This window comes from Podarcis gaigeae, assembly GCF_964106915.1.
Source record: "Podarcis gaigeae genome assembly, chromosome: 2".
Taxonomy (NCBI): Eukaryota; Metazoa; Chordata; class Lepidosauria; order Squamata; family Lacertidae; genus Podarcis; species Podarcis gaigeae.
In genome coordinates, this window is record NC_139679.1 from 29,972,478 (window position 1) to 29,998,566 (window position 26,089).

General features: G+C 46.3%; 1 protein-coding gene across 8 annotated transcripts in view; it reads left to right on the plus strand.

Annotated features, from left to right (window-relative positions):
* Positions 1-26,089, plus strand: part of BAHCC1 (BAH domain and coiled-coil containing 1) — a 117,535-nt gene that overhangs the window by 50,815 nt on the left and 40,631 nt on the right. For 7 of the 8 annotated variants that reach the window (XM_083727339.1, XM_083727342.1, XM_083727338.1 and 4 more), the window contains 2 exons: positions 21,210-21,389; positions 25,854-25,976. In XM_083727339.1, the coding sequence (XP_083583465.1) occupies positions 21,210-21,389; positions 25,854-25,976 (303 nt within the window). The remainder of the gene's footprint in view (positions 1-21,209; positions 21,390-25,853; positions 25,977-26,089) is intronic. The other variant, XM_083727341.1, reaches the window with a different exon arrangement.

The window sequence follows — 26,089 nt, forward strand, 5'->3', positions numbered from 1 at the left end:
TGACCTCCCCCTCCCCACTCCCCTTTTTAACTTGCCTCAACTCCACTTCCTCCTCAGAGGCTGAGACTCTTATTGGGCCTTCTGCCATCTCTCCTTATATTCTTTATTTGTCGTGATCTGAGGGGCGGGTGTCTATTAATTCTCACTTTTCACGAGCATGAGTTTTGTTGAAAATAGACTATTAAAACGTCTCGATTCTTCAAAGTCTTTATAAAGTTTTTAGGTGTGCAACCTTAAGACTTTTACAAGGCTATGCCTGAAAATATTGAGTGAATGTGACTCACTTGTTTGTAAAAGGTGCATTTTAAAAAACAAATTATTTTTATTTCTAAGTTTCAGAAGTTTACAAATTGATACATGCTTTTCCATTTCACATTTGACTTCCCCACCGCCCCTCCATGGTTTGCCCCATATTTTCTAACATTGCAGCATATCATGTTTGTTAAATGCGTGTATTGCACAGGTACACTCGTGCAAGTTGCCTGCTCTAAACATCCCATAAGATGCACATCACGTCGTATCTTGTGATGGGCTTTCATGAGAAGCTGCTAAGGGAGTCTATCTGGGCTGAAGAGCAGAATATAAATAGAAGTAATCAGGGAGCTGTGGTTGACTGTTGCTCCCTGTTCAAATACATATTGGGTGACAAACCTGGGTTTGCTTCTCATGTGTCAAATGCGTGAAACAGTCTTGAATCACGGTGGCCTGTATAAAGGTACCAAGATTTTCCTGTGTAAAGAGACCTTCTTGCCAGGTTGGATGGGGTTGAAAAAAGGTCTCTGTAAGAAATTCCACCTCCTTCTCCCTCTCTCCCTCACTTCTTTGATCCTCCTCTGTCTCTAGCTTGTCACCCCTCATTTACCACAAAACATTCACCACATTTTCCATGTTGGTTGCAATTTATTTTTCAGTCACCAGCTGCTTTCCCAATCTCATTCTCTCTCGCATACAACCATGTTCTCTCCTCGCTCCTCCCATGCCCCCCTGCTGCTCCCAACTTTATTATTATTATTATTATTATTATTATTATTATTATTATTATTGCAATCATTGTTGCCATTATTATTTTGCTATAAATTAGGAAGCGTAATCAATATTTGGAAAAGCCCGGTGAGATTTGCTCTGTTTGCATAAGCTGATGAAGTGGATGTTTCTCTGATATTTCAGTGTGTCAAAGGGCTTTATGCGGCAAATTGATTGATGAGCAAGACAGGCTAAGATTACACCGGGTGATGGCAGCACTTACAGGGGAAGACTTTTGGAGACCCAGCAACGGTGGGTGGGGGGCGTGGAGGAGTTCTTAGCCTGTCTTGCAAAGCTACTTGGGTGTTAATTTGCAACCGTTGGCTTCTCCATTCCTTATTACGGCACCTGCTAAACTATTTACAAAGGGAGCTGCCAGATTGCTGGTTTCGCCACAGGCCTTTTCACACTTTTAGGGCCAAAACTTTAGAGATTGTTTCAATAAAATATAACGTTATCATGGAAATGAGCCGCTTTCTCTTACGCTGTTGTTCCCATACCCCCACCCTCAGATGAACAGCCGTTAATTGTGTGCGTGCGTGTGCTTATGTGCAATTTCGAATGTAATCTTCCCACCGTTTTATTTGCAGCAATATATCTCTGGATTAGATCACTGGTCTTAACAGTAAATTGAGCTAGTGGCACCTTCATTTAGTTCTTCCTTCTCCTCTTCCTCCTTCTTCTCTTCCCCCCGTCTCTCTCACACACATACACACGCAGGACTTATGTGATGTGGGCGTGGGGGGGGGGGACAGGACTTATGAGCATCTATAATAGAAATAGAAACCTGACTTGCGTCTTCATGAGTCAGCACAATATAACGTTAGCTTTTGACTTGGGAAAAGTTGCATTCAAATGTGTATACAGTGGTACCTCAGGTTAAGTACTTAATTCTTTCCGGAGGTCTGTTCTTAACCTAAAACTGTTCTTAACCTGAAGCACCACTTTAGCTAATGGGGCCTACTGCTGCCGCCGCGCCACCGGAGCACAATTTCTGTTCTCATCCTGAAGCAAAGTTCTTAACCCGAGGTACTATTTCTGGGTTAGCGGAGTCTGTAACCTGAAGCGTATGTAACCTGAAGCGTATGTAACCCGAGGTACCACTGTACAAACCTTAAAAACACACACATGCACACACATCTTGAGGATAGCTCACTGCTCTGAGTGAAGTGAAACCTGTTGCATCCCTAAATCTAAGCAACATTTAGCCAACACTGAGCCCTCACAGCCACCGTTGTTGGCCTCCTAACTCCCATTAGCCCTAGCAGCTTGACCAATGGGAGACAGTATAATAAAGGAGGATGGAGAATTTGATGGGGTTTTCCTCCTCATGCAGAATCTAAATACCTGTTTCCCAACCAGTTGTATGAACTTCTGTGCTGTCTTGAGTTGGCTCTGTTCACCTGGCACAGAATTTATATAGTACAGAGTGCACTATGACTGATTGCACATTCCCTCATTTTATTTTTTTGAAAACAGCTTTGATTATGCACTTTCCTTGCAAAGCTGCATGCGGTTGCATCAGAGAGAGAGGCGACTAAAGAGGCTGCAGTGTTGCAGTCCATTTCTTTGCCCGGACCACTAAAATTAGGGTGAGATGTGCGGGGGGGGGGGGGAGAGAACCACCACTGTGACCTTGCACAGCTCCCATTCACTTCAGCGGGGTGTGCGCAGGAGAACTGTCCCATGGATTTTATCCCAGTTTATTATCAAGCAGCTTCATTACACCTTTTTTATTCCTCAAAATGCTCTGCAATTCCTTTCTCGCTCTGACTACTTAATGTGCTGCGATTGTAACAGGTACATGTTATAGCCTTACACTGTGTACCTGCTAAAGCCACAATATTTGGAGCACATGAATGCTTCCCCCCCCCCTTTTTTATAAAAAAAAAACCCCATGCATACCACAAAACAGGAGCTAGAGCCACTGAGGATACTTGGGCAATGTATGCCAAGTTTGAGAAAGACGTTCTATATTTCAGACATTTCCATTTTAGCAGAAGTTCTTTCCTGTTGAAACGGCCCCTAACTGTAAAGTAACCAAGCAAGACAGCGACTTGCCCAAGACTATGCAAAAATGCTAGAATTTGAACCAGGATCTCTCCCAGCCACCGTGCTGGCCCTCTGTAAAAATGACCCAAATTCCTGCAAACTCAGTTGAATTTTTAAGCAAGCTGGCCTTGCCTTCTCCCACCATCGCCAGCTAATATGGTTGTTATGTTATCTGCCGTAGCTCAGCTCATTCTGAGCGAAGCCAAGAGACGTCAGGCGTTGGAATTGCAGAAGTTTTGAAAGAACGCCTGTGTTGCATGCATCAAACCTTTACCCAAATAGCAACCTCCCATGTGAGCCAGCTAAGCATCTTGCTGCTGGCTTAAGACTTGCATCCATGATGAAATGCTATGAAAAGCTGAAAGAGCCCTGCGTGCAGTTGCTGACCTGCCCCAGCCTCCTGTATGAGCTTGCACAATGTTCTCTCCCCATCCCAAATTTGCCACCTCTTCCCCACTCTTTGCTGCCCATCCATTCCCCGCCCCACAACAGAATTACTCATCCAGGGAACATTGTGTTTGCGAGGGAGGAACCTGCTCTAGGGATTGCTGCACTAGCCAAGAGTCGAGACTTTCCTGGCTGCCTGGATGTCCACAGAGATGCAGGGGAAGCCATAGCGGCAGTTGGAGTGGAGGCTTCCATACATTGAGGTTCCTGCTAGCGTCTGTTTTGGGTTCCAGTCTTTATAGTGCGCTGTGAGTGAGGACAGATGGTTAGACGTCATACCTATTGCTTAATGAAATGGGAAGTTGCTGGTGAGATGGGGCGGTGGACGAGCTTGCATTCTCGTGTAGCCTGGGGAAGGCAGATCTTTGGTGCATCTGGGACTCCAAAGACGAGGTAGAGAGGGGTATAGGACCTGGTTTAGCTCGATAGCCTTTGAAAGAGGCTGCTTCATTGCTTGGCTTGCCAGCCTTTGTTGCCAACCTGGGCTTGCCAACCTGGCAGAGCTGCTGTCAGCACCTGAGTAATAGGCAGAAAACCAGGAGCAGGGTTTTTCCTTTTCTTCCACCCAACACTGTGCTTCCCTGCAGGGAAAAGGTCCAGGTGCTGGATTTTCAGCCTCTCTTGTGTCTAGTAGAGGCACAATAACTCCCACCTTCGCCCCACCCTCCCAAAAGCTGGCAACACTGTTTGGTGCTCCTGCTGCTTGAGGGTAGATAGATGTTTTGGTACTCGTCAAAGCACATTGATTTCCTCGCTGGGAAAAATGTGTGGGCATCCGGATAGAGAGAGCCAGCGCCCCAAACCTCATGCCCCACGATTCTCCGTAATTGCAGGCTTCCACATCCGACCGACTCAGGAATAGAACGGAGTGCTCTTCTTGCCCAGGACTGAAATAAGAGAATAGTATTTGCTTTGGGGCAAATGCCATCTAAGGAATTGATCCTCAACCTGGAAAGATGTGTAGCAGGTGACTTTCCACAGCACCATTTCATCTCTGTGACACCTGCTGAATTCCTAATCGCTAGCTGTTTAAAAGCACCAGGAGCCCTGCCGGAGAAAATAGTGGCAACCGTAACTCCTATCTTTGCAGAAGTGGTGCTGACTCCTACAGGGAAGGAGGATTCCAGACCAGTGTGCATGTATTCTGAGTACCCATGAGCTCTATTGTGCTAATGTGGACCCTTATATTTGACATCCTAAGAAACTTGCAGCGGAATCCTATGTATGAGCACCTGAGAACAAGGTTCTCTGTATTCAGTGTGTTCTGTGTGGCTTACAAATTGCAATCACACCTATATTTTCTTATAACCAACTCTGCAAGTCTTGTAATTGCTGAGGACTGCTAGTCTGATGTAAATTGCAGAAACCAAAGGAACTGCTTGACTTGGATTTCAGCAAGCAAGTAATAAGGCTTTAACGCTTCGACACAGCACTCTGTCCCTTTTCCAGAAAGTTACTGTTCATAATTTTCCTGATCCTGCTGATCACCTGTTGCCAGTCCCCTCCACCACCTTTCTTCTTTTTTTTCACCCTGGTTTTTGTTGCAACACAAATTACCAGGTTCTTTGAAAAGGTGAACCTTGGAAGCAGAAACAGCCATCCAATTAAGTTAGCATATTCAGATTGACGCCTCGGATTGCGGAATTTGTCTGTCCTTACTGTAGAACTTTGAATGAAGCCCAAATGCTATCTAAAAGGACCAGGGGACATCAAAGGGGAGAAAAGAGAAAGCCATGGTATTTAAAGGGGGGGCAGACCACAATGCTCACACACACACGCACACACATGCACACCAGTTCTGCTCTGTTTTAAAAGACTGGAAACCCCTGATGTTACAGAAGGAGCTGCTGGGTCCGGCTCAGCATGCCGCACTTTTGAGCTTAAGGCAGACTTTGCATCCCTTGATGTGGTCAGGAGGAATTTTGAAATGTACACATCGCAGTTCCACACCAACCTGTGGACAGTCTGAAAAGACCCAGTGAGAGCTTATATCCAATTACAGTTAATAACCTGTAATTCAGGCCAGTTTGAGGCTATTTTTCTCCTATGTTTGCCACTGCCGGCTATTAAGGCTGGGCGTTGATTATGGGCCTCATTCAGACGCCCTCTCTGATGAGATGCGCAGGCTGGGGAGGTGGGGACCAGGGGTTTCAGAGCAGAGAAAAGCCCCAAGCGGGAGAAGGAACGCAGATACAATTGGGCAGTTCGTGTGTTTATATTGCATTCAGGTGCCGTCTCGCTCCGTCATGTGTACACGCAGAGGTTCTAGTGGGAACTGTCTGAATTGGGAGGGCAGGATGGTGCTCAGGGAATCTTTATGGTTGGTTGGCTTTGGAAGAGAGGCGATTTTTCACATGCCCTTGAACGCAGAGGGCTGGCTGCGTTATCTAGAACCGGGCACAGCGCAGCTGGCTGTGCATCTGTCACAGAGAGCCTGGGCATCCTGGCAACGAGCTATGCATAATGTAATTATTATTTTTTTAAGATGGGTTGCTAACAAGAAGGCCAGAGCTGTGGCTCTATGCTCTCACTGCTGTACATGGCTGTTTGGGACAGGAGCTCCCAAATACTTTGCTGTACAGTAGAAAGTCAACCAATCTATTTTTATCTTTCTTTGGGATCTGCCTATTAGTTCCAGCTGGTAGCCTGGAAGTGATCCACCTTGTGCCCTATTGTCACTAGCACTGACAAGTGTGTTACTAGTCTGAACCTGGCAACTTTCCACAAAGCCGTTAGCAATCTACCTCTGGGCCATTTTGGGATTTTTTTTGTCTCCATATGTAGAATTCAGAGATGAGGGTTCAGCTGTCTCAGCATTACCACATACTTGATCATGTGGGCAGTTTAACTGTCTTTCTTTGGCACCTGCTATGACTGTTCCAATGTTTCATTATTATTATTTTAAACAGAGTTTTGTTGTTATTTAGGTGAGCGTTTTGCTTTTTGGGTTTTTTTGTCTGTATTCTATTTGTTTGGGGGTATGTATGTATTAAGTGTCCTGCCTATTTCAAGGGAGTTATGAGCATTTTCAGATCTTCTTCTGTGAAATGGGTATTTCATGGTCCCTGCAACCGTTTCTTGATTTCCAAAAGTGCTCCTAGGCCCTAAAGGTTTGGGAACTCCCTACTGTAAGGACTTACCAAAGGAGCAGTTAGGTTGTGTGTTATTGTAATTTAATACTCTGGCCCCAGCAAACTGGAGTAACCACCCCAAACTGTTAAAAGTCAAGACATCAGGTCCTTAAAATTGCAAGTGACTAAAAACTGTCAGATTTTTAAAAGGTGACTATTACTTTTTTATTTGAATTTTAATCATTTGGGGGACATGCAGCAGTTCTCATTTTTAGACAGTTATATGTAAGAGTTAAAATATTCTTTTAAAAAAGTGGAAGTTTAAGTTCTCAGATTTCCTCAGTTCTCCTCATCTCAAGAAAACTACCTTGTGGGTAAGACTAACAACCAGACAAAATTTTACTAGCTGAACTCCCATGTTCTTGTCAGATGTATACATAATGGCTTAGACTTTTTCTATGATTCAGGCAATATTTGTTTTTCATTTGTGTGTGTTTCTTATAGCTTCGCATAATGTCTATACAGATTCCACATATGCTCAGCGACGGTGACTCCTTCAGGTTGTTTTAAAGCGTACACCCACCCACCCACCCACCCCTGAAGCTTGGTTGCGTTCACAAAGAAAAATGAAATATATTTTAAATAAGCTCAGAGCCACTCAACCCGAAGGGCCATAATTTTTGAAAACAAAAGCCAACAACCGTACATACAGACCACATGATATTACTGTGTGGAAAATGGTATTTGGGCTATGTAGCACATTGGATATCGTGCTGGCTTCTGGGTTTGTGTGGTGGTGCTGGTAGTTGTTGTTTTCACACTTTCCCCCAGATCCTTCTTGATTCAAGGATGAGCGCAAACCCAGGCCTTTCCCATTCCCAGAATTTTCGCAAATCCAAAGAATTGAGCAACGGAAGCCCTGGAGCCAAGTTTTTGCCTCCCTCGCCCTCACTGGCACAAACCCTTAACAGCTAGTCCCTGACTCATGCATGTTGTGGTTTGCCTTCGCGGCCAAGGAGCTTGTTTCAAGAGAAACAAGCTCCTGATTGGGCTGAGCATAGGAATGGGCCTAGCAGTCCCCGGGCTGCCTTGCCTCTGCTACTGACTCATTAAAGTTCCCTTGGGCAAGGTCCCCTCCCTTGTTCCAGGCCTTCCCTCCCTTTGCTTCTCCAAAGAGATGAAGAGGAAATGAATTTCTACATGCAAAAAGCTGAGAAACTCCACACGGAATGCACTTACTGCAGTTGCAGACCCTCCAAGGGTCCCTATTTTCCAGGGGTAGTCCCAGATTCACAGAAGCCATCCCGGTTTCTAATTTGATCCCGGAATGCCCCGCTTCTCCTTAGGATGTCCCCATTTTCATCGGAGAAATGTTGGAGGGTATGGAGCTATTCGACCCCCCCAAAGCCATCAGAAGGCAGCCCTGTATAGGGAAGTTTTTTTAATGTTTAATGTTTGATTATGTTTTCATATCTGTCGGAAGCTGCCCAGAGTGGCTGGGGCAACCCAGTTAGATGGGCAGGGTGTAAATAGCAGAATTATTATTATTAAATAGGACGTCCCTGTTTTCATTGGAGAAATGTTGGGAGGGTATGCAGTTGGTGGTTTGGTAGCCAGTGGAGGTGGGTGAGTTTCCCATCAGCCACATTGTTGGGTTTTTTATTTTTTTAAAAAAAGGTTAGCAAGGTTATGTCTTCCAGCTTCACAGTGCCATACACATATTGAGGGCAGTGCGTTGAGAACCCTTGAATGCACCAAAGGCGAATTTATGATACTTATCTGGTTGTGCATGACATGCCCTCTCTGCGTTTCTGGGTTGGTGCTTCTTCAGTGCTCAGCATTACATTTCTGTTGTTTCGCACCATGCATTTGAATGCAGCCTCCCTCTCCTCCTTACAATCTGCACGCTGGTGTGATTATGGTTGACTGTGCTGGCTTTGCATTCATGGGCATGCTTTTGGGTAGGTAGCGTTTGTTTGCTGTGAAGATTACACAGCAGGAAATATGTGTGTTTGCATCACTTCTTTGAGACAGGAAATGTGCACTGAATAATTTGTGAAGCACTTAATTTGAGCTGGGTTATATAAAGGCTTGGCCCCGTAATCAAATTTCCGTGTCGGGGCTTAGAATTAAATTGTGAAATAACCGTGTAACTGAACATGTGCAGAGTGCCTGTGATATATAAAGAAAATTAGCATGTGTCTGGGGTTAATGGAAAATATTTGCATCGCTCAGAGCGTATAACTTCCGGTCAGAATTGAAGCTCAGCACCTCCTGTCTGGGAAGTATTACATTTGTGTAGCTATGAGGAGAGGTTGGTATTAGCGTTCTTCCTCTGAGTTTGGATCTACTAGGCATGAATCTGCTTCTTGAAGTTCTGTGTGACTTCTTTTTTTAAAGTTGGAATGTCTCTGGCTTCAGCTCTTGGTGTGCGCTAAGATGGCGGCTGTTCCGTTTGCAATGGAGCCCAGAGCTGGAGGTTATTTTCAAGGCAGTCCTAACTGCTGAACCTTTTCCCAGCAGAGCTGGTTTGGGCCAGGCCTCTCCCACAGAACTTGGCCTCCTTTTCCAGCCACTGAAACCTGACTGGGAGCTGCACAGATGTTTGTCTGAATATTTCCCGCACAGCCCCCAGAGGCTGGGGCTGGGTGAGGCCCTCCCCAGCGCAGCTCTTCTGGGGAAGTCAAGCTTGAGCCCAGTGACCTGTGTCCTGGGCTCAGCTACAACTTTCCAACCACCAGAATAGCCTGTTCCCTTTTCTGTAATGGCTCCTGAACCTGAAACAGGAGTGGGAAAACCCCCGCTCAGCTGCTTGAGTTCACTCACTTGAGTTCATCATGAAACACACACAAGATAGCTTAGTTGGTTAGAGTGTGGTGCTGATAATGGCAAGGTTGCAGGATCAATCCCTGAATGGGACAGCTGCATATTCCTGTGTTGAAGGGGGTTGGACTAGATGACCCACGGGGTCCCTTCCAACTATGATTCTATGGGAAAAAAGAGTTGGGCTTCCTCACTTCTGGCCATATTGTCCTTGTTTCCAATCCTCAGATTTGTTCTGTTCAGACACCTCAGTCCACTGGGCACCCAGCCACCCCCTCTCTCTCACACTCCCAAACCCCCTTTTGCTTCTGCCTCACTTGTAGGCTTCCCCTATATCGCCATTTCATGCCCAAGTCAGGGCCTGTCTGCTTTGTATAACCTCATATAGTTCTGTCACGTCTCTCAGGATCAATCTGTAGTTTCAGTGCCTGTTGCATTTCAGCCCGGCTCAAGTGGCTATTGAAATCTAGCTGGACAATTATAGTTCTTAGCATTTATATAGCACTTTTGACTGTGGAAGGCTCTTGGGAACCTGCCATTTTTCATCTGTGTGTTTCGGTCTTCATTGCATTCTGAGCCTCCAACTTTGGCAAAGGAAGTACATAGGGGCGCCATTTCTTTTTCAAGTTAAATATATCAGCCAACTATCCCTCCCTCCCTCCTGGTGTTTAATTAGGTGAGAGACATATGAGTTGCGCTGGATTTGTGTATCTATATCCATAGATATATATCCAGCTGCATGCACACGAATGCATTTGCAGCACAAAAATGTAGTTTTTTCTCGATCTGGAATCCATTATGCAGCCATCTCCAACATGTTGCTTCCAAACTAGATTGATTCCAGATCCTGCCATCCACAAAGGTGGGTGTGATTACTTGATACAATTTTGAAAACCCTCCCCTTGATTAGGTTAGCTATTCTTTTCCCTCCCTGCATGTGCCCCAGGTGAATGAAGAAGGAAGGGGAGATTGCAATCTTTAGTATACACTCACCAAACAGCATCACTGGCTACATCCATTTTCGTCTGTTTTCAAATGGACACAATGCAGGGAAATGCAGAATCAATGTGCAATGAGCTATTATTTTCAGAATGAAAGCAGTTTCTCAAATAGCGCTTTTCAGGGGCAAAAAAATATGCAATAGATCTTGATTGTGTGTAGACTGTAAAAACAAAACAAAAACCAGGTATTCACTTTCCATTGATTCTAGTATAAAGTATTGTGCGTATGTATCCTGTGTATTTGTGTGTGCATATAAGTATATGTTGTGTACTGTGAAGTATATCTTTATGGATGAACTGCTGCTTTGTCTGAAATAATCAATTTCATTTATCCACGGAGGGCATAAATGCTCAGTTTTTAATGTCGCCTTCTGCTAAAATGGTTGTTCTGTAACTCAAAAGCTGGGACCAATGAAAGATCTACATTATCTATTACCCATTTTCATTTGGCAGTACCTTTGCCAAGTGTTGTTAAAAGGAAAGTGAACAAGGAGTTGTCAGCTCAAACTATGAGAGTGTGAGCCCAACTCTCTTGGGGCGGGAGGGGTAGGAGTTTGTTGCTGGTTCAATTATTCTAGGTTCTAGAATAAATTCCAGCAAACCTGCCCCCCCCAACCCCAAACTCACAAACATAATTGAGTGTGCGAGCCACAGATGTCTGAGATTCTAGCATGGCTAGGCTGGGGTGGTGGCGGGTAGGTGGGTGGAGAGAGAGATGTCCCACCACTGCTTTTAAACTCTAAAATTGCTTTACAATTCAAAACAATGAGGAAGCTGCACATCGAATCAAGGAGACCCACAGAAAACAGGAGATGTGGGCTGGCTGAGTCACAGAAGGCTTGTCAGGTAGAGAAATGAGAGGCTAAGACGGATGGGTTTGGAGCTGTGCATTGCCGTGCAGCAACAGGGCAGGGATGAATGGGTGCTGTTTGCCTCAACAATGGCAATCAAGGCAGCTGCCTTTGTAAGCCAGGGCAGCTCTACGGAGAATGTGTGTGTCATGCGCTGTTTGAATTGATGCTTCCAGGGCTGATAGAGTTGCCTCAGTAACATGGGGTAAGTGGGGACAACCTGGGCTTATCCCATTCCCCGGTTTCCGCCCCATTCACTTAATGATCTGGCCGCAGCGGTGGGGTCCCTTCCCCGAAGCCCAAATAAAGCTGCCAAATGAGAGTTTCAAAATAAAAAAAACACCATGGAGCAATGATGTCTTGAAATATGGACTTAACATGTGGTTGGAGGTTATTTTTGGCAGTAGAGGGGATGTTTGGGATGATCTGGAGAAAGGGGCATTGCCTCAAAGAACGAAGGGCAGCTGCAGTATCCAGTAGCTCTCAGTGGCCAGTTAGATAACTTCATCCAAGCCTCAGTGCAAATTAGCCTCTGCCCTTTCGCACGCACTGGAGAAGCTGAGCTGTTTGGAGAGGCGAGAGTTTGGAGCTCAGAGCCCGGGACATCCCAAATATCACACACATTCTCGCAGAAAAGTCATGCAAGCCTCCCACTCTTAGCTAGCCTGTCATCGTCTCTCACCAACCTCCATGCTCTTTTTCACGCTGGAAATAAGATGGCAGATGGGTTGTGGATGGGGCACCAGCTCAAGGCATGTGTGGGGCGAGGAGTCCATGGCTTTGGGGCAGAAAGGGGCGTTGCGGATTCCTGCCATGGAAAGACTAGGAGCCCTGGGCTCCTCTTGCGGGCAGGGGGCGCCTAGTGACACCTGGAAGGTTTTAAATGGGAGGCAACGATGGGATGAAATCCAGGGCTGGAAAGAACAGCCACCTTTGGGGTCAGAGTTGAAGGGCATTAGTGTAGCTATGAATGATGTGAAAGGAGCCCAGCCCCTAGGGAGCAGCAACTGATAGCTCAGACTGAGGGGTGTAATGTAAAGCCTTGGAATAAGGGATGCTGTAGCCCTGGCTCGGTATCCTATTAGTGTCCAGTCTGGAGCTGATTGCTTTGTTTAAATATGATTCACTGGTGGCTCCACTGATTCACATCAGGAGATCCTTAGGTGCGGCTAGCAGAATGTATCCATTACAAAACAGCTGAACGGGCTTGGCACCGGCCTTGATGAGCCCTTCAGTCAGACTTTTCAGAACATTATTATCTAGCTTCAAGGAAAGCCTCCCTCCTTTGGCCTAGCTTACAGAGCAGGGCTTGTTGCCTCAAACACCTTGCATTTAGGGAGAGGCGGTGTTGCTCCCTTGGCACAAGTGAAATTAAGCACACCGCAGCTTCCAAACAATGCCTCCCCTGGCTGGCACATTTTTCCACTGGGCTGGCCACAGCTTGGCCAGAGGACAGGTGCTGTTCTTGGTGCCATTCTGCTGGCTGTACACTTGAGTCGTAATGTCTAGAATCTCCAGGATCACAAAACCTTGCAACAGTTTGTCCCTGCCCATTACCAGAAACCACCAACATACCTCTCTGTGAACTCGAATTCCCTAAGGTAATTGGATTGGGCACCTTCTTCCAGCCCTTGCAAGTTGAAATCAGGCATCTGTGTTGGAGTTCCTGATCCTTCCGAATGAAGACTGGACTTCCTCGTCCACAGTTGCCCAGAGTACCACATCCCCACAACTACTTTTCAGCAGTGCATCATCTGCCCCTGTTGTGTGTTGTGAGGCCCGCCCTGGAGATTGGCAGAACAGTTAAGGAAATCCCTATTCAGAAAAGGAGATGAAGAGAGTGGCTGCTTGTCCCACAGTTTTGGGGTTCTGAAAGTTGGCTTTCGGCTAGGCTGTTGTTGATTGCTGTTTTATATGAACATTTTTTTTTGGTCCTGGTCTGCTTCTGCATGCAAAGTGCCTGTGTTTGACCAGGACCTGTGCTTTGCTCTTATTTTAGTGTCAGGGCTCAGCTCTGGCATACGGGAAGCAAATATGAGAGTAAGTCCAGTGGGTGGTTTGAGAACAATAGGTACTGCAACATTCTGAAGCAAATGAGTAAACTTGATTTGTAGTCTGGATGAGACACCACTGGAAGCCTCATGTAATAGTAGGGCACACATAATACATTATAAGAACATCAGAAAAGCCTTGCAAGATCAGACCAAAGGCCCACCTAGTCAGCCCACAGTGGCTCACAAGCAGGTTTTGTGTGCAATAGCACTTTTCCCATCTTGTTTTCCCCATGCTGCTTCTGGCAGTAGAGACAGAACATAGCAATTGTGGCTAGTAGCCTCTGACAGACTTAACCCTCCATGAATTTGTCTAATCCTCTTGTGAAGCTTCAAGCTGGTAACCATCACATACAGTAAATAACTAAAGGAAGAAATGAGTGCCACTGAATTTGTGCAAAATGGTTTTTCCTCTTCATTTAAAAAAAAAAAAAGAGAAAGCAACCAGTAGCCATACATCTGTGGCTGGAGTTGCAAACAGGCCGAAAGACACAAGACTTCTTCCTTTAGAAACTTGAACACTTTCTCCTTCCTTGTCTCCTTACTCTGACATCATGAATGAATTTATGGTAATTCTTGCCCAGTGGTGAAAGGGGGAAAGTACCCCCCCAGTGTTGTTTTTAAGGTGGAAATTCCTGTTTCCTGCAACTCATTTGAAGGGTTGGGGAACCAGCATAGCCTCGTTTTTTCCACAGACAGTGGTGGATGGCGTTCCTCCTGGTCATAATGGTTTGCTTGCTAAGATATTTGGATTCTGCTTCTATGAGGATTTTATAAGGATTTAGATTATTATTTTTCCTGGTTTCCAGTGGCCAGAGAGAAGTAAAATCCCCTGTAGAGCTCTGGTTTACTGACTAAAACCACAAAGAGTTTGAATCAATGGAAAAACATGGGAAGCCGTTGCTTTCTCAGCCTTTGTTGTGTTACTCAATGGATATTCCTTTCCTAGACCTGCTTTTGCCTCCTGCGTCCACATCTTCTAATGATGTAAAGCAAACTGAATTTCAAGATTTTAGTGGGATTGGACCTGGAATTCCCTTTTATACAGGCAAACTTGACAGTCAACAACGGCTTTGAGGAGACGGATGCTGTGCTTCTTAAAGCATTGAATTACAAAAGCAGGGTAGGGTGGGAGGTGGGGGCAACTGAGCCTCAGTGGGCCCAGCAAACAAAATCCACCCCACCTTCCTTGAAACTTTGGAAACTTCTATGCTGAAAACTTGGGAGAATCTCAGCCCCTTGAGCTCCTCCTTTCACATACATAGCAGTACCATTAGGACTGATCACTGACCAGGGAGGGGGGTAAACCCCTGGCTTGCTCCAGTGCTTTGAAACAGCAACCTGATCTGCAGAAATCATCTGGCATTATCACCTGCTAATCCCTGCAGATCCCTAAGATGTTGCTAAAGGCACAGGTGCAGAGCCCAGTAAAATAGTTGGAAACCCTTCTTCGCCAGCCATGTTGCCACCAGACCCCAAGAGAGCCTTTTGAAATTCAATTTGAAAGGCAAATTTATCAGAGCAACTAACTACAGCAAGCCCACAGCTTACGCACATTTAACTTGTGCTCATTTGGCTTGGCAATTATATTGGGGGAGGGGAGAGAAAGGGGCAACCGTCGGGGGGGGGGGGGAGAGAAAGACTTTGGCAATCACACCCGCCATTGAACCCAACGTGTTTTCACCTTACACAAGTTTTAGGTGCGGATCCCCAGAACCTAAACCCTGTATAAGTTGCGGGTTTACTGTATGCACCAACAAGCTGTGAATTGCTGGCCATGTGAATTAATACAGCAGGAAAACAAGGGGACAGCACCAAAACTACAGGCGAGGAAAGGAAGGAGGTGGAGACTCAAAATGATTTGATATCAGAAAACCCCAGTAGGGTTAGGATGATACTTTTTTCATGTATGGAATAATATATCTTGTTGGCCTCCTTCCTTAGGGTCATTGCGTCCCAGAAGCGAACATCTCCATTCAGTTATGTGCTTTCCCCCTTTCCTTTCCTCTCAATTATTGTATTTTTGGCTCGAAATGACTGGGAGGAGGGAGTTGCCCAGAGATGCGTTTCCAGTTCATGGGATCCAGGGGCTCCAAGCGGAGCGCGAGAGGTTTGGCTAAGGATTTGGCTGTTTGAGGAGTGGGTGGGAAACTGGAGAGGAGCTGATCAGCTGCAGAGTCAGGGGAGCAGACACTGCCAGCAGCTTGTGACTCACAGGCTGGGAAACGCTGGCAGGCGTGAGAGAGCTGAGGCGGGGGGCTCCGTTCTCAGGGAGACGCAAGCCAAGGCGCCGCACCACGGCTTCTCAGATAGGCTCGGCCTAGAAACAGGACCCGCCTCCCTCCCCATGCCAGGACCAACTGCTCCTCTCCTCCTTTCCTATTTATCCGGTCTCCTTGGCAGCTCGGCCTGAGAGGGCAACTCTTTTGCCCTGAAGCGGCTTCAGAATCTGTGGGGGCTTGGATACATGGCGGGGGTGGGAAGTTTATTTTCTGCAATGCATCCTGGGTTTGTCTTAGGCCTGGTAGTACTGCCCATACTCCACACACAGCTGTGGAAAAGCGGGATGGGAGAGGACAGCAACCACAGCTGCCGGAAATGGCACCGATTCAGCGGGATGGGGAACCGTGGGACGCAGAATGCTGTGTGGTCTGAGGCTGTGCTGCCAAATGGGTGGAGGTGCTAGGAATGCATGGCCACCGGCTAACTGATTTGAAATTGTAGCTGCAGATAAGGTTGCTTGTTGAAGGGGGGAGCTGTAGAGCACAAAACTCCAGAGCTAGGCTAATGGTGGTACAGGGCTTGCTTTTTAATTGTCAGCTGTTGATTATACAGTGGTACCTTGGGTTAGAGGACAGAGGTGCCTGGCGTTCTCTGGTCCATGGGGTCACGAAGAGTCGGACACGACTAAACGACTAAACAACAACAACCTTGGGTTAAGAACCTAATTCGTTCCGGAGGTCCGTTCTTAACCTGAAACTGTTCCTAACCTGAATCACCACTTTAGCTAATGGGGCCTCCTGCTGCCGCTGTGCTGCCACTACACGATTTCTGTTCTCATCCTGAAGCAAAGTTCTTAACCCAAGGTAATATTTCTGGGTTAGCAGAGTCTGTAACCTGAAGCATATGTAACCCGAGGTACCACTGTAATGCTAGGTGTTTGAAGGGACAAGAAGTGGGGGGGGGGAGGGGAGGAATTTGGCAAGGAGCTTCTACAAGCAGGCTAGTTGTACGCTAATCAGCAGTTTTGCCTGTAGCCCATGTAAAGGGGGTTTGGGCATGTGCACATGTGCTCATTGGCCCCAACCACTCTTCTGAGTTCCAAGATTGAGAGAGGTAATTAAACCTGGTACTGATTTCTTGATTTATGGATTGTTCTAGCAGTACTTCTGTGCTAGCTGTTCACTCTGGAATAACCACATCTTGTTCACTTGCTTTTACAGAGAATATATATTATAATGTCACCAAATCATTGCCCTCGTGTTTTCTGCCTCTTTCAGACTCTAGAAAAATAATAATCACATTTTGGGGAAAGAGCACTCGCTTAAGGTGTAGATTACGTTAGCAATACTTTTCCTGTTTTTTGTTTGTAAAAAGTGTGGTTTTAATGTGTGTTTGTTATTTAAATATTTATAATATGCACTTCCTTGTGTCAAGGTGGCTGGTAACATACAAAATGCAATAAAACCAGACTATGAATACCCATAAAACATAAATATAAAGACATCAGTAAGTACTGGTTAGTGAAGAAGTGACACTCGTGTTTTAAGGGCCAGCCTAAATAGTACAGTTTTCAGAAGACATCTGAAAGGCAGGTCTACTGGCAGGCAGTTCCACAGGGCAGAGCTTGCTGCACTGAAGGTTGGGCCCTTATACTAAAGGCGAACCAAACTTCAGGGATGTGGAGAAACGTGAACAGTGCCACATCAGAGAGTGAGATTCAAGTAATGAGTCCCATCAGCAGAAGCCCACACAAGGACTTTGGTTTGGACAATTCCAAGAACAGTTGCAGCTGGCGTACTAGCCAGAGCTTGTAAAACACAAACGCCCTTGGCCGCAGAGGTCTCTCTGGCCTCTACTGATAGAGGTGGATCGGGGAGAACCCTAGGTGCCGTACATGATTCTTCCAACCTTATCCAGAACAGGCAACTAACCTATCTCACAGACCTGGGAACCACCTGCCCTCAAGGCCAATTGACAGTGATATCAGGCAGATGAACCTATTGCCATGCACCTTCTTTGGCACACCCTCACTATTACCTTTTCTGTCAAATTAAATACTGTAACTTGTTTTAAACATAAGGCAGAATCATGTGTTCAGAACCTTCCCTTCTCCACCTGCATCGCTGTGTCACACCTTCTAGGATGCATACACACAGGAAAAACTATGCTGCCTCCAAAAGTCTAGAAACTCAATCACAATTCTGATTGTTAAGTTACTGCAGGATGACAATAGGAGCTTACCAGCCAAACTAGAGAGACAAACTGGGCAGGCCTCTATGATGCCAAATTTCCTTTCTCAACTGGTTTGATGAACTCTTGCATTCCCAGGGGGGAGCCTTCAGATCTCCACTGGGTATCTCAGACAAATACACAAAGATGTTGGTGGGAAGAAATGACGGGCATTAAAATTAAGATAGGAAATTAGTATCCTGATCAGCCCTCAGTCATCTAATGTTATTTAATGCTCAGCATAGCAATAGTAAGGCACAAAATGGGAGATCAGCATTTTAATTCAGCTAGGATAGCCCTTTGGTGGTGATTCCAAGGACTGGGGTGAGGATCTGTTTTTGCTTACACGATCACTGGCGTACTCTGATGTTCTAGCATGGAATTGCGGGGGACAGGAACACAAGTGAGCTGTGTTTCCTGTTCTGGGGTTCCTTTATGATATTTGAGGCTGAGCCTGAATATTAGGGAGATATGCAACTCCTGCTAGAAAGAGAAGTGCTTCTCGCTAGTATTTCCTTTCCCGTCCTCCTTCCTGCCCGAACTCTTGTGTCTTCCCACGTTCTGGGCAATTATATATCTGCTGACCTTTCAAAGCTCTCTCTACTTACTGACTGCATCACCCAGCTGAGCCCTCTAAAAAAATCCACACAACACCACCTGGAAGAAATAGGAGTTCAATAGTACAGCTTTTAGATATTCGGGGTGCGGTGCGGGGTGTTGGTATACACGAAACAACAAAAAACAGCTCTGCTGCTCCCATTCTTTTCCAATACAGTATTTTAAAATTAGGTGTCACTTAATTATTTTTTTGTCAAACTCAACAGGAGTTTAGGGATGTTATGGGGCTTGGGGATCCCTTAAGGAAGGAAGCCCATGGCCTTGTTGGGCAGTTCTGGATCAGGTCTGAGATTCAGAAACTCCCCAGGGATCTCCTTAGCGCTCATAGGTTTGTGCTTAGCCTATGGGAAAGCCTAAAGTGATAGGCTTTTAAGCTCCGTCCTGGGCTGGCTCTCTCACGCCGCCACCGCCTACTCTGATCTGACCTAGTCTCTTCACATTGTCATGTCCAGAAAGGGACTTCCCTAGCTAGTGATCAGGCTCCCACCCCCAACCCAGCTGTGGGGAGAACTGCCTTGGCCCTGCCCTTGTAACCACTTCCCCACACTCATCGCTGAGGCATCCCAGTGGGATTAGCCAGGGAGCGTGGGCTGGCTTAAAGAGAGGAGTACTTCCTGCTTTTTGGCTGGATGCCTCGCCAGGCACTCGCCCACGTCAAATACCTAGGGGTAATGACTAAAAGGTCTAGGACCATTGCCCATAGATAGAGCACAGCACTATTTGCAGGCCTGGCCGGGTGAGCTGTCATCTTTTCTGGTAAGCTTTCCCCTTCACCTTAAGCAACTGTTTCACAGGCAGAAATTTGGTGGTGATGAATTTTTCCATGATGAATTTGAAACCTTGCTAGAAAACACACACACACACACACACACAGAGAGAGAGAGAGAGAGAGAGAGAGAGAGAGAGAGAGAGAGAGAGAGATTTTAGTACAGTGGTACCTCGAGTTACATACGCTTCAGGTTACATACACTTCAGGTTACAGACTCCACTAACCCAGAAATAGTACTTCGGGTTAAGAACTTTGCTTCAGGATGAGAACAGAAATTGTGCTCCGGCGGCGTGGCAGCAGCAGGAGGCCCCATTAGCTAAAGTGGTGCTTCAGGTTAAGAACAGTTTCAGATTAAGAATGGACCTCCGGAACGAATTAAGTACTTAACCCGAGGTACCACTGGATCTGTAGAGCTGAATAAGCCCTTGCAGTGAGTGCCTTGGAAGCGAGAAAAGCAAAGTAGGGGAACAGGCTTACAAACATTCTGCATCAAGGAGTTTTCCATTGTTAGCTGAAGTCTTTTGCCCTAGCAGGGGCTGGAGCAGTAGCCACCCCTGAAAAAGCCAGCTACCTTCAAGAGCTGCTGTTACACCTGCGTAGCTGTCCTGCCATCTCACGGGCAGATACAGCCATGATCAGTGAATACAAGGAGTCCCAAGTGTCAGCCATGGATTAAGAGTATTTCCTAAATAAACTGTTCTAGAGTCAGTTCTGGCAAGAAATCACGGGCTGGCCTGTGCAATAACACTGTTCATTGTCTAGGTAAGCGAGTAATGTAATGCAGGTTTACATGAAATCATCTGCTCCCTCCCATGAACTGTGTTCTATTCACTGAGCAGGCTATTAAATCCCATAGAGCTCCCACGTCACACAGCTCCCATGGGCATGGACTGGTGCACAAGTCGAGCTCCACTACCCTCAGGTGCCTAGCTGATGTGACAATAGCTGCATTTGAGGTTTGCTACACTGGGGAAGTGGGTTCGGGATGTGTCTCCACAGGTATTGCAAAATGAGACGGGGTCCTCTTTCCAGTGGTTTGGAGGCCCAGTTGCAAGGAACTTGATTGCCAGAGAGTCATTGACTCAAAATGTAGGAGGAATGCGTTGTTTCACAGGAACTGTGAGCATGTTTGCACTCTATACAGTAAGCAATTTTTGAATACTTCTTTCTGGAGAACTTGCATCCATCCGGTTCATTTCCCTATGGTTAATTCTCCCTTCCTGGAGTCATTCTGGACATGGAAATGGAGGTGCTCAATATGCTGCGTCTGGGTTGTTTTCCTTTGCTCGTTCTGCAGGGCTGGTACATTTGCGTAGAAGCTGCTAGTGTTGAGCTGACGTATGAGTGCTGACAAGGTCACAGGCTTGTATATTAAAGGGTTCTGTATATGTGCCAGCTACTACCCAGGTTTCAAGGCCTAGTGACACATTTACCCACAGTCATTTGTTTCCTGATAAGCTTGTAGATGCACAACTATTAGGCGCAATGGATGCTCCCAGCCTTTCCTTGCTTGCATGTATCTAGGTACCATGCTCAGGAGATGCATCCAGTTTATGACTCTCAGAAGTCTTTGATGGGGATTTACATTAATACCAACTCCTTCCTCGGAGTAGACAGCAGGCAGATGATATTTGCCCACCAGAGCTTGCCAGATTGAGTGGGAAACTGTGTTTTTCCATCCAGGCACTGCGTGTAAAAGCATGTAGGTGGGCCTTCACATCTGCTGGAAGTGTTTTCTTTCCTCTTCAAGCCCGGTTCCAGGGACAAACATTTCAATGAACTAGGATTTTTATTAGATTATGATGAGCTAGGTCTTTAAGCAAAAATATGTATGGTGCTATTGCATAAATGTTGCTTTCAGTTTAGTGCTTAGGTATTTTATTTGCAAAGTAGCATACTGTACCATGAGCCTATGGACAGGATGACAAATCAAGAACTCAATAATTGCCGCTGTAGAAAGTTTGCTGATCTTCATGCTGTCCATCCATATGCCGACACTCTTTCTTTTTCCTCCCTCTCCCTTCTCTCTTTGTGTGTGTGTGTGCATCTAGCAGGAAGTGGGCTGATGGGAAACTCACCTGCCTCGTCTTTTATGGGCAGCTTCCTCAGCAGCAGCTTGGGTTCAGCAGCACCGCCACATCCCACAGGCCCGGCGTCATCCCCATCAGAACCGGCCTTCCGCGGCCCCCACTCCGGCACTTCCCAGATTTGGTTCTCACACTCCCATGAAGGTAAAGGGGTTTGGTGGAATTACTCAACGCTGCCTTGGTGGAATATCCAGAAGCACATGGAAGAGGGGAGCGGTGCTTCTCAATTCCTATAAATCTCTCACTCCTGCCTGTATTCTATATGTGCACAAATTAAAAGTTCTAAATAATAAAGCCAAGAGAGCTGGAATTCTGTGCTTTGACTTCTCACATTCTGCTAACAGAATAAATTATGAAAACCAATACGTGCATATAAATGTCCTTAATTCATATATCAGTCCTGTCTCTCTATGTATATGGCATCTTCAAAAATGCAAGTTTTGTGATGGCAGAACAAGATGAATTGGTACAATGGCATACGTAGGAAGTGCGAAAGGAGGGAGAGGTAGGCATGAAGCATATGGATCTTTTGGGATTGTGGAGACTTGCATTTGCCTCCCAACCATCCATATTGTCACAACCACAAGGACTAGTAACATGACTTTGAAATAAAAAGAAAAGAAGAACAGTATTTTTGTGCCAGGCACCAAGCATCCATAGAATATTTTGTGCATGTCAAATGACCTTGTTTAGGGAGGTCCCAGCATTTGTGGAAGAGAATGGGCCTCATTAATATTGACTTGAGCTTAATTCTGTATTGTTCCACGCCCCATTCTTAGGAAGGAGGGGGAATAAAGTGTCCGAAAGGAATATTCTAGCCCAGGGACCAGGCCTATCTGTTTGAGAGCCAGTGTGGTGTAGTGGTTAAGAGCGGTAGACTCATAATCTGGTGAACCGGGTTCGCGTCCCTGCTCCTCCACATGCAGCTGCTGGGTGACCTTGGGCTAGTCACACTTCTTTGAAGTCTCTCAGCCCCACTCACCCCACAGAGTGTTTGTTGTGGGGGAGGAAGGGAAAGGAGAATGTTAGCCGCTTTGAGACTCCTTTGGGTAGTGATAAAGCGGGATATCAAATCCAAACTACTGCTACTCTTCTTCTTCTTCTTCTTCTTCTTCTTCTTCTTCTCTACTCACCATTGCTTGAAACTCTTGCTGCCTAGTTGTAACTCCCTAAATGAGGGTTGGGGGACCTGCCACCCCCTCAAGATGTTGCTGGACTCCAGCTCCCTTCATCCCCAGCCAGCATGGTCATTGGTCAGGGATGATGGGAGCTACACTGAAACAACATCTGGTGGTCCAAAGGACCCTCATCCCTTGTTTAAACTGTCCTGTCATGGAAGCCCAGAGGTGGGGCCTTCCCCTTGTATATATGCTGGCAGTGTGTTGGAGAGGAAGAGGGATAAGTAAGCATGAGGGAACAATGGGGTTGTTTGCATTTTCTCTTCACTAGTGAGCTAACATTTTCCTTCTTTTTAGCTGCAGGAATTCCCCTAAGATTTCCTAACTGCCCCTACTCCCTTCCGTTTTTTTTGTTTTGTTTTGTTTTAATTGAAAAAAGGAGGGACTTGGAAAATTCTTTTAAGAATGAACTTGCTGCAGTGGGGTTCCCTGCTTTGCTGCCCCTCACTCCCACCAAACCACCCTTTATCCTGGCCCCCAAATTCCCAGCCAATGCTCCCAGTCTCCCTCTCCAGTTATTCTGTCCTTCCAGCCTTATCTTGCGGGTGGAAGAAAAGAAAAAAAATGTCCCATTTTTGTGTTTCATGTGTGACCCACAGCCCTCCCTGGCGGGGGGGGGGGGAGAACCAGTCTCCCCCGTTCCCCAGCCGTCTCTGCTCCCAAACCACAGGTCTTCCTTGAACCCCCTCCCTCCCTGCCTTGGTCCCATTCCTGGCCGCCCCAGCCGTGCTGCAATGATGCTCGTCCCAACTCTAGCTACCCTAATTCTTCGCAGTGTGCTTTCTTCGCTTCTCCCTCTGTGTCTCCTGCGGTGACTCGCTCTCGCTGAGCCCTTCCCCCAACATCCTCCCCTCCGTGCGAGACGCAGAAAGTTCAAGTGTGAGCGGCAAGGTGCTGCTGGCACGGTGCCCTGGCAGCCAGCCCGACTGCTAGTTTGAACGGCTGCCAGCTGGCTTCCGGCATGCTGGGGCTGCTGGGAGGGGGGGTGGGTCGGGGTGCAGGCAATGATCTCGGCATCATGCTGACGGGCGGCCTGTCCGGGGGTGTGTGTGTGTGTGTGTGTAGATGGGGGTGGGGCAGCGGGGCTGAAAGTGCTGGTGTGTGGCTGACTGGGGAGATTAACTTGGGCAGACAGAGAGAGAGAGAGGGGAATAAAGAGAGAGTTGGCTGCCTCTTCCTCCTAGAGAAGAGTCAAACAGACAATGGCGACGCTCAGACAAGGGTGCAGGTTAGGGTGGGAGCCGTTGGTGGCTTCGCCTGACACGCTGCACGTAGTGATTGCCACCGCTCAGATCCTAGCCCTGGGAAGCTGTGAGTCACCAGCAAAAGGAGCGTGGAAAAACTTTTCCTTGGGACTCGGCTGTGTACAGTGTCTGAGGAGATGTCTGTTGGGATTATTTGGACTAACTCTCATTATTATTAGTCATCTCTATAAATTGCAGGCATATATATACACACGTATATGTGCTCTTAGTAATGCAAAGTCTTTTCCATTCTAATTTTCAGGACGACAACTACATACCTATTAATATAGTTCAACATACTAGAATGAAAGAAAGAAAGAGAGAAAGAAAGAAAGAAAGAAAGAAAGTGAAATACTGTCTAGCTCAGTGTTTCCCAAAACTCGGGTCACCAGCAGTTTTTGAACTACAATTCCTATCATCCCTGACCACCAGCCCTGCTAGCTCGGGGTGATGGGAGTTGTAGTCCGGAAACAGCTGGAGACCGAAGTTTGGGAAAAGCTGGTCTAGCTGAATGCACGCTTCTTATCCCCCCCCCCCAAATTAATAAAGTACATGGCACTTTACTTTTTAAGTGGTACTTTTAGTTTTCTGCCCTCAGAGCAAACAAAAACTTTGTTCTTGCGTTCACCAGTTTAATCCTACCAATATTAAACACCCATCTTTTTGGCGAATCCTACAAATTGGTTTCCTTACTCTGAATTGTAGCAAGAGGCAGTTTCAGTTTCTGAAGTGCTTATAGTAGCAAGCATTCCTGTATTCTCCCCCAAATCTCTAGTTTGGTTTTAGTTTCCCTTTTTTTTTAATGCACATTGCCGTTCCATCTTCACATTATTAGTGCGATGTGTCACCCCGGATTGCTCTCATTTTACGAAGGAGGGAGCTAAGGTTAACTTGCATAGAGTTGAGGTATTTATCTGAAGTCACTGCAGTTAAAGTCTCTGGAGGAGCCAGGAACTGGACCCACGTCCCCCTGAGCGTTAACATCCAAAACCCAGAGCTAGCGTTCGTCAAGGCTGCAACAGGCATTTCACCTTGGTGCCCATCAAAACGCTTGGCTCTCCCCTGCCTTCCCTCCCAAGTAAAATCCTTAGCTGCAGCATTTGACACCTTGACCCAGACACAGGCTGGCAGGAAGCCAGGAGGATACAATCCTAGTAAAGGTTGTAAAGTCAGTGACTGTGTTTATTTCACGCCTCTCTGGTAGCTGCTGCACAGGAATGGATTCAGGTGCATATGGTAGCTCCAGGTTCTTTAAGATCTGGGCTATTCAAGTTAATATTTGAAGAAGTTTCTAGCCTGCAGAGGGACCCCATCAGTGTGGGCCTGAGAGAAAGAAGTCGGAGCATGTATTTTCAATCCCTTCAGCAGCTCCGCATTTGCCCCAGACGGCATATTCACTTATTCATTGCCTGACCCCACCAGCACATGTCCTCCTCTACCAATCCCATTTATCCATTCTATCGAATCTCAAAACATTATTATTATTTTATTTTATTATTATTTTTTATTATTAATTTATTGGTAAAGCTGAAACCGTTATGTGGAATAAATTATTGCAAATAAATGTGAAGGTACTTGGTTTCCATAATTAGTCACCTTAGTGCAGAACTTGATTTACTTATTCCTACTGTATTTATTTAAGCCCAGGAGCATGCCCCAGCCTTGTGAAGAGGCAGGCGGAGGTTTTTTGCCCCCCAACTGCACATAATTGTGGGACTAATATTTGAGATATCTGTGCTAAATTTTATGAAGAATCCAGTGATTCATCAGGATTTTCTTGTGCTCATGCTATAGGGTGTTTTTATTCCCCCAAACAGCCTTTGTTTCATGTGATCCCCCTTCCCAAAGAGTTCCTTGGGAGCGTCTTCTGCCCAGCCTAGCACCAGAGGAGTTTTCTGCTGTGGTACCCAACAATTTCGGACTACCTTTCTATTCACCTCTTGCTGTTTGAAAGCCAGATATTTCCCAAAACTGAGCACTGGGTGTTTATTTGGACTGCCATAATAAAAATCTGTCTTAACAAATGTTTTGAATATCTTTCCCCACCCACCCACCACTGGCAGTCTACTTTTGACATTTATGGTACATAGAGACAGATCAGACTTAAAGGCCCAAGCCAGGGACTTGACTACACGACCACTGTGTTGTGATGCCAGCATTTCATTCCTCGCTGCCTCTTGTTTTAGCTCCAGGTTACCCGAGGTTCTCCGGGAGCTTAGCATCCACTTTTCTTCCCATGAGCCACTTGGATCACCATGGAAACAGCAACGTCCTGTATGGCCAGCACCGTTTCTATGAAAGCCAGAAAGGCAAGTGTTGCAGGGAAACCTGCAGATATGCCCTTCTAAAGGGGTAGAAGAACCACTACGAAGTCCGGCACCTTATCAAGGGCACAGATTTGGGAGGCAGTTGCACAGAGAGG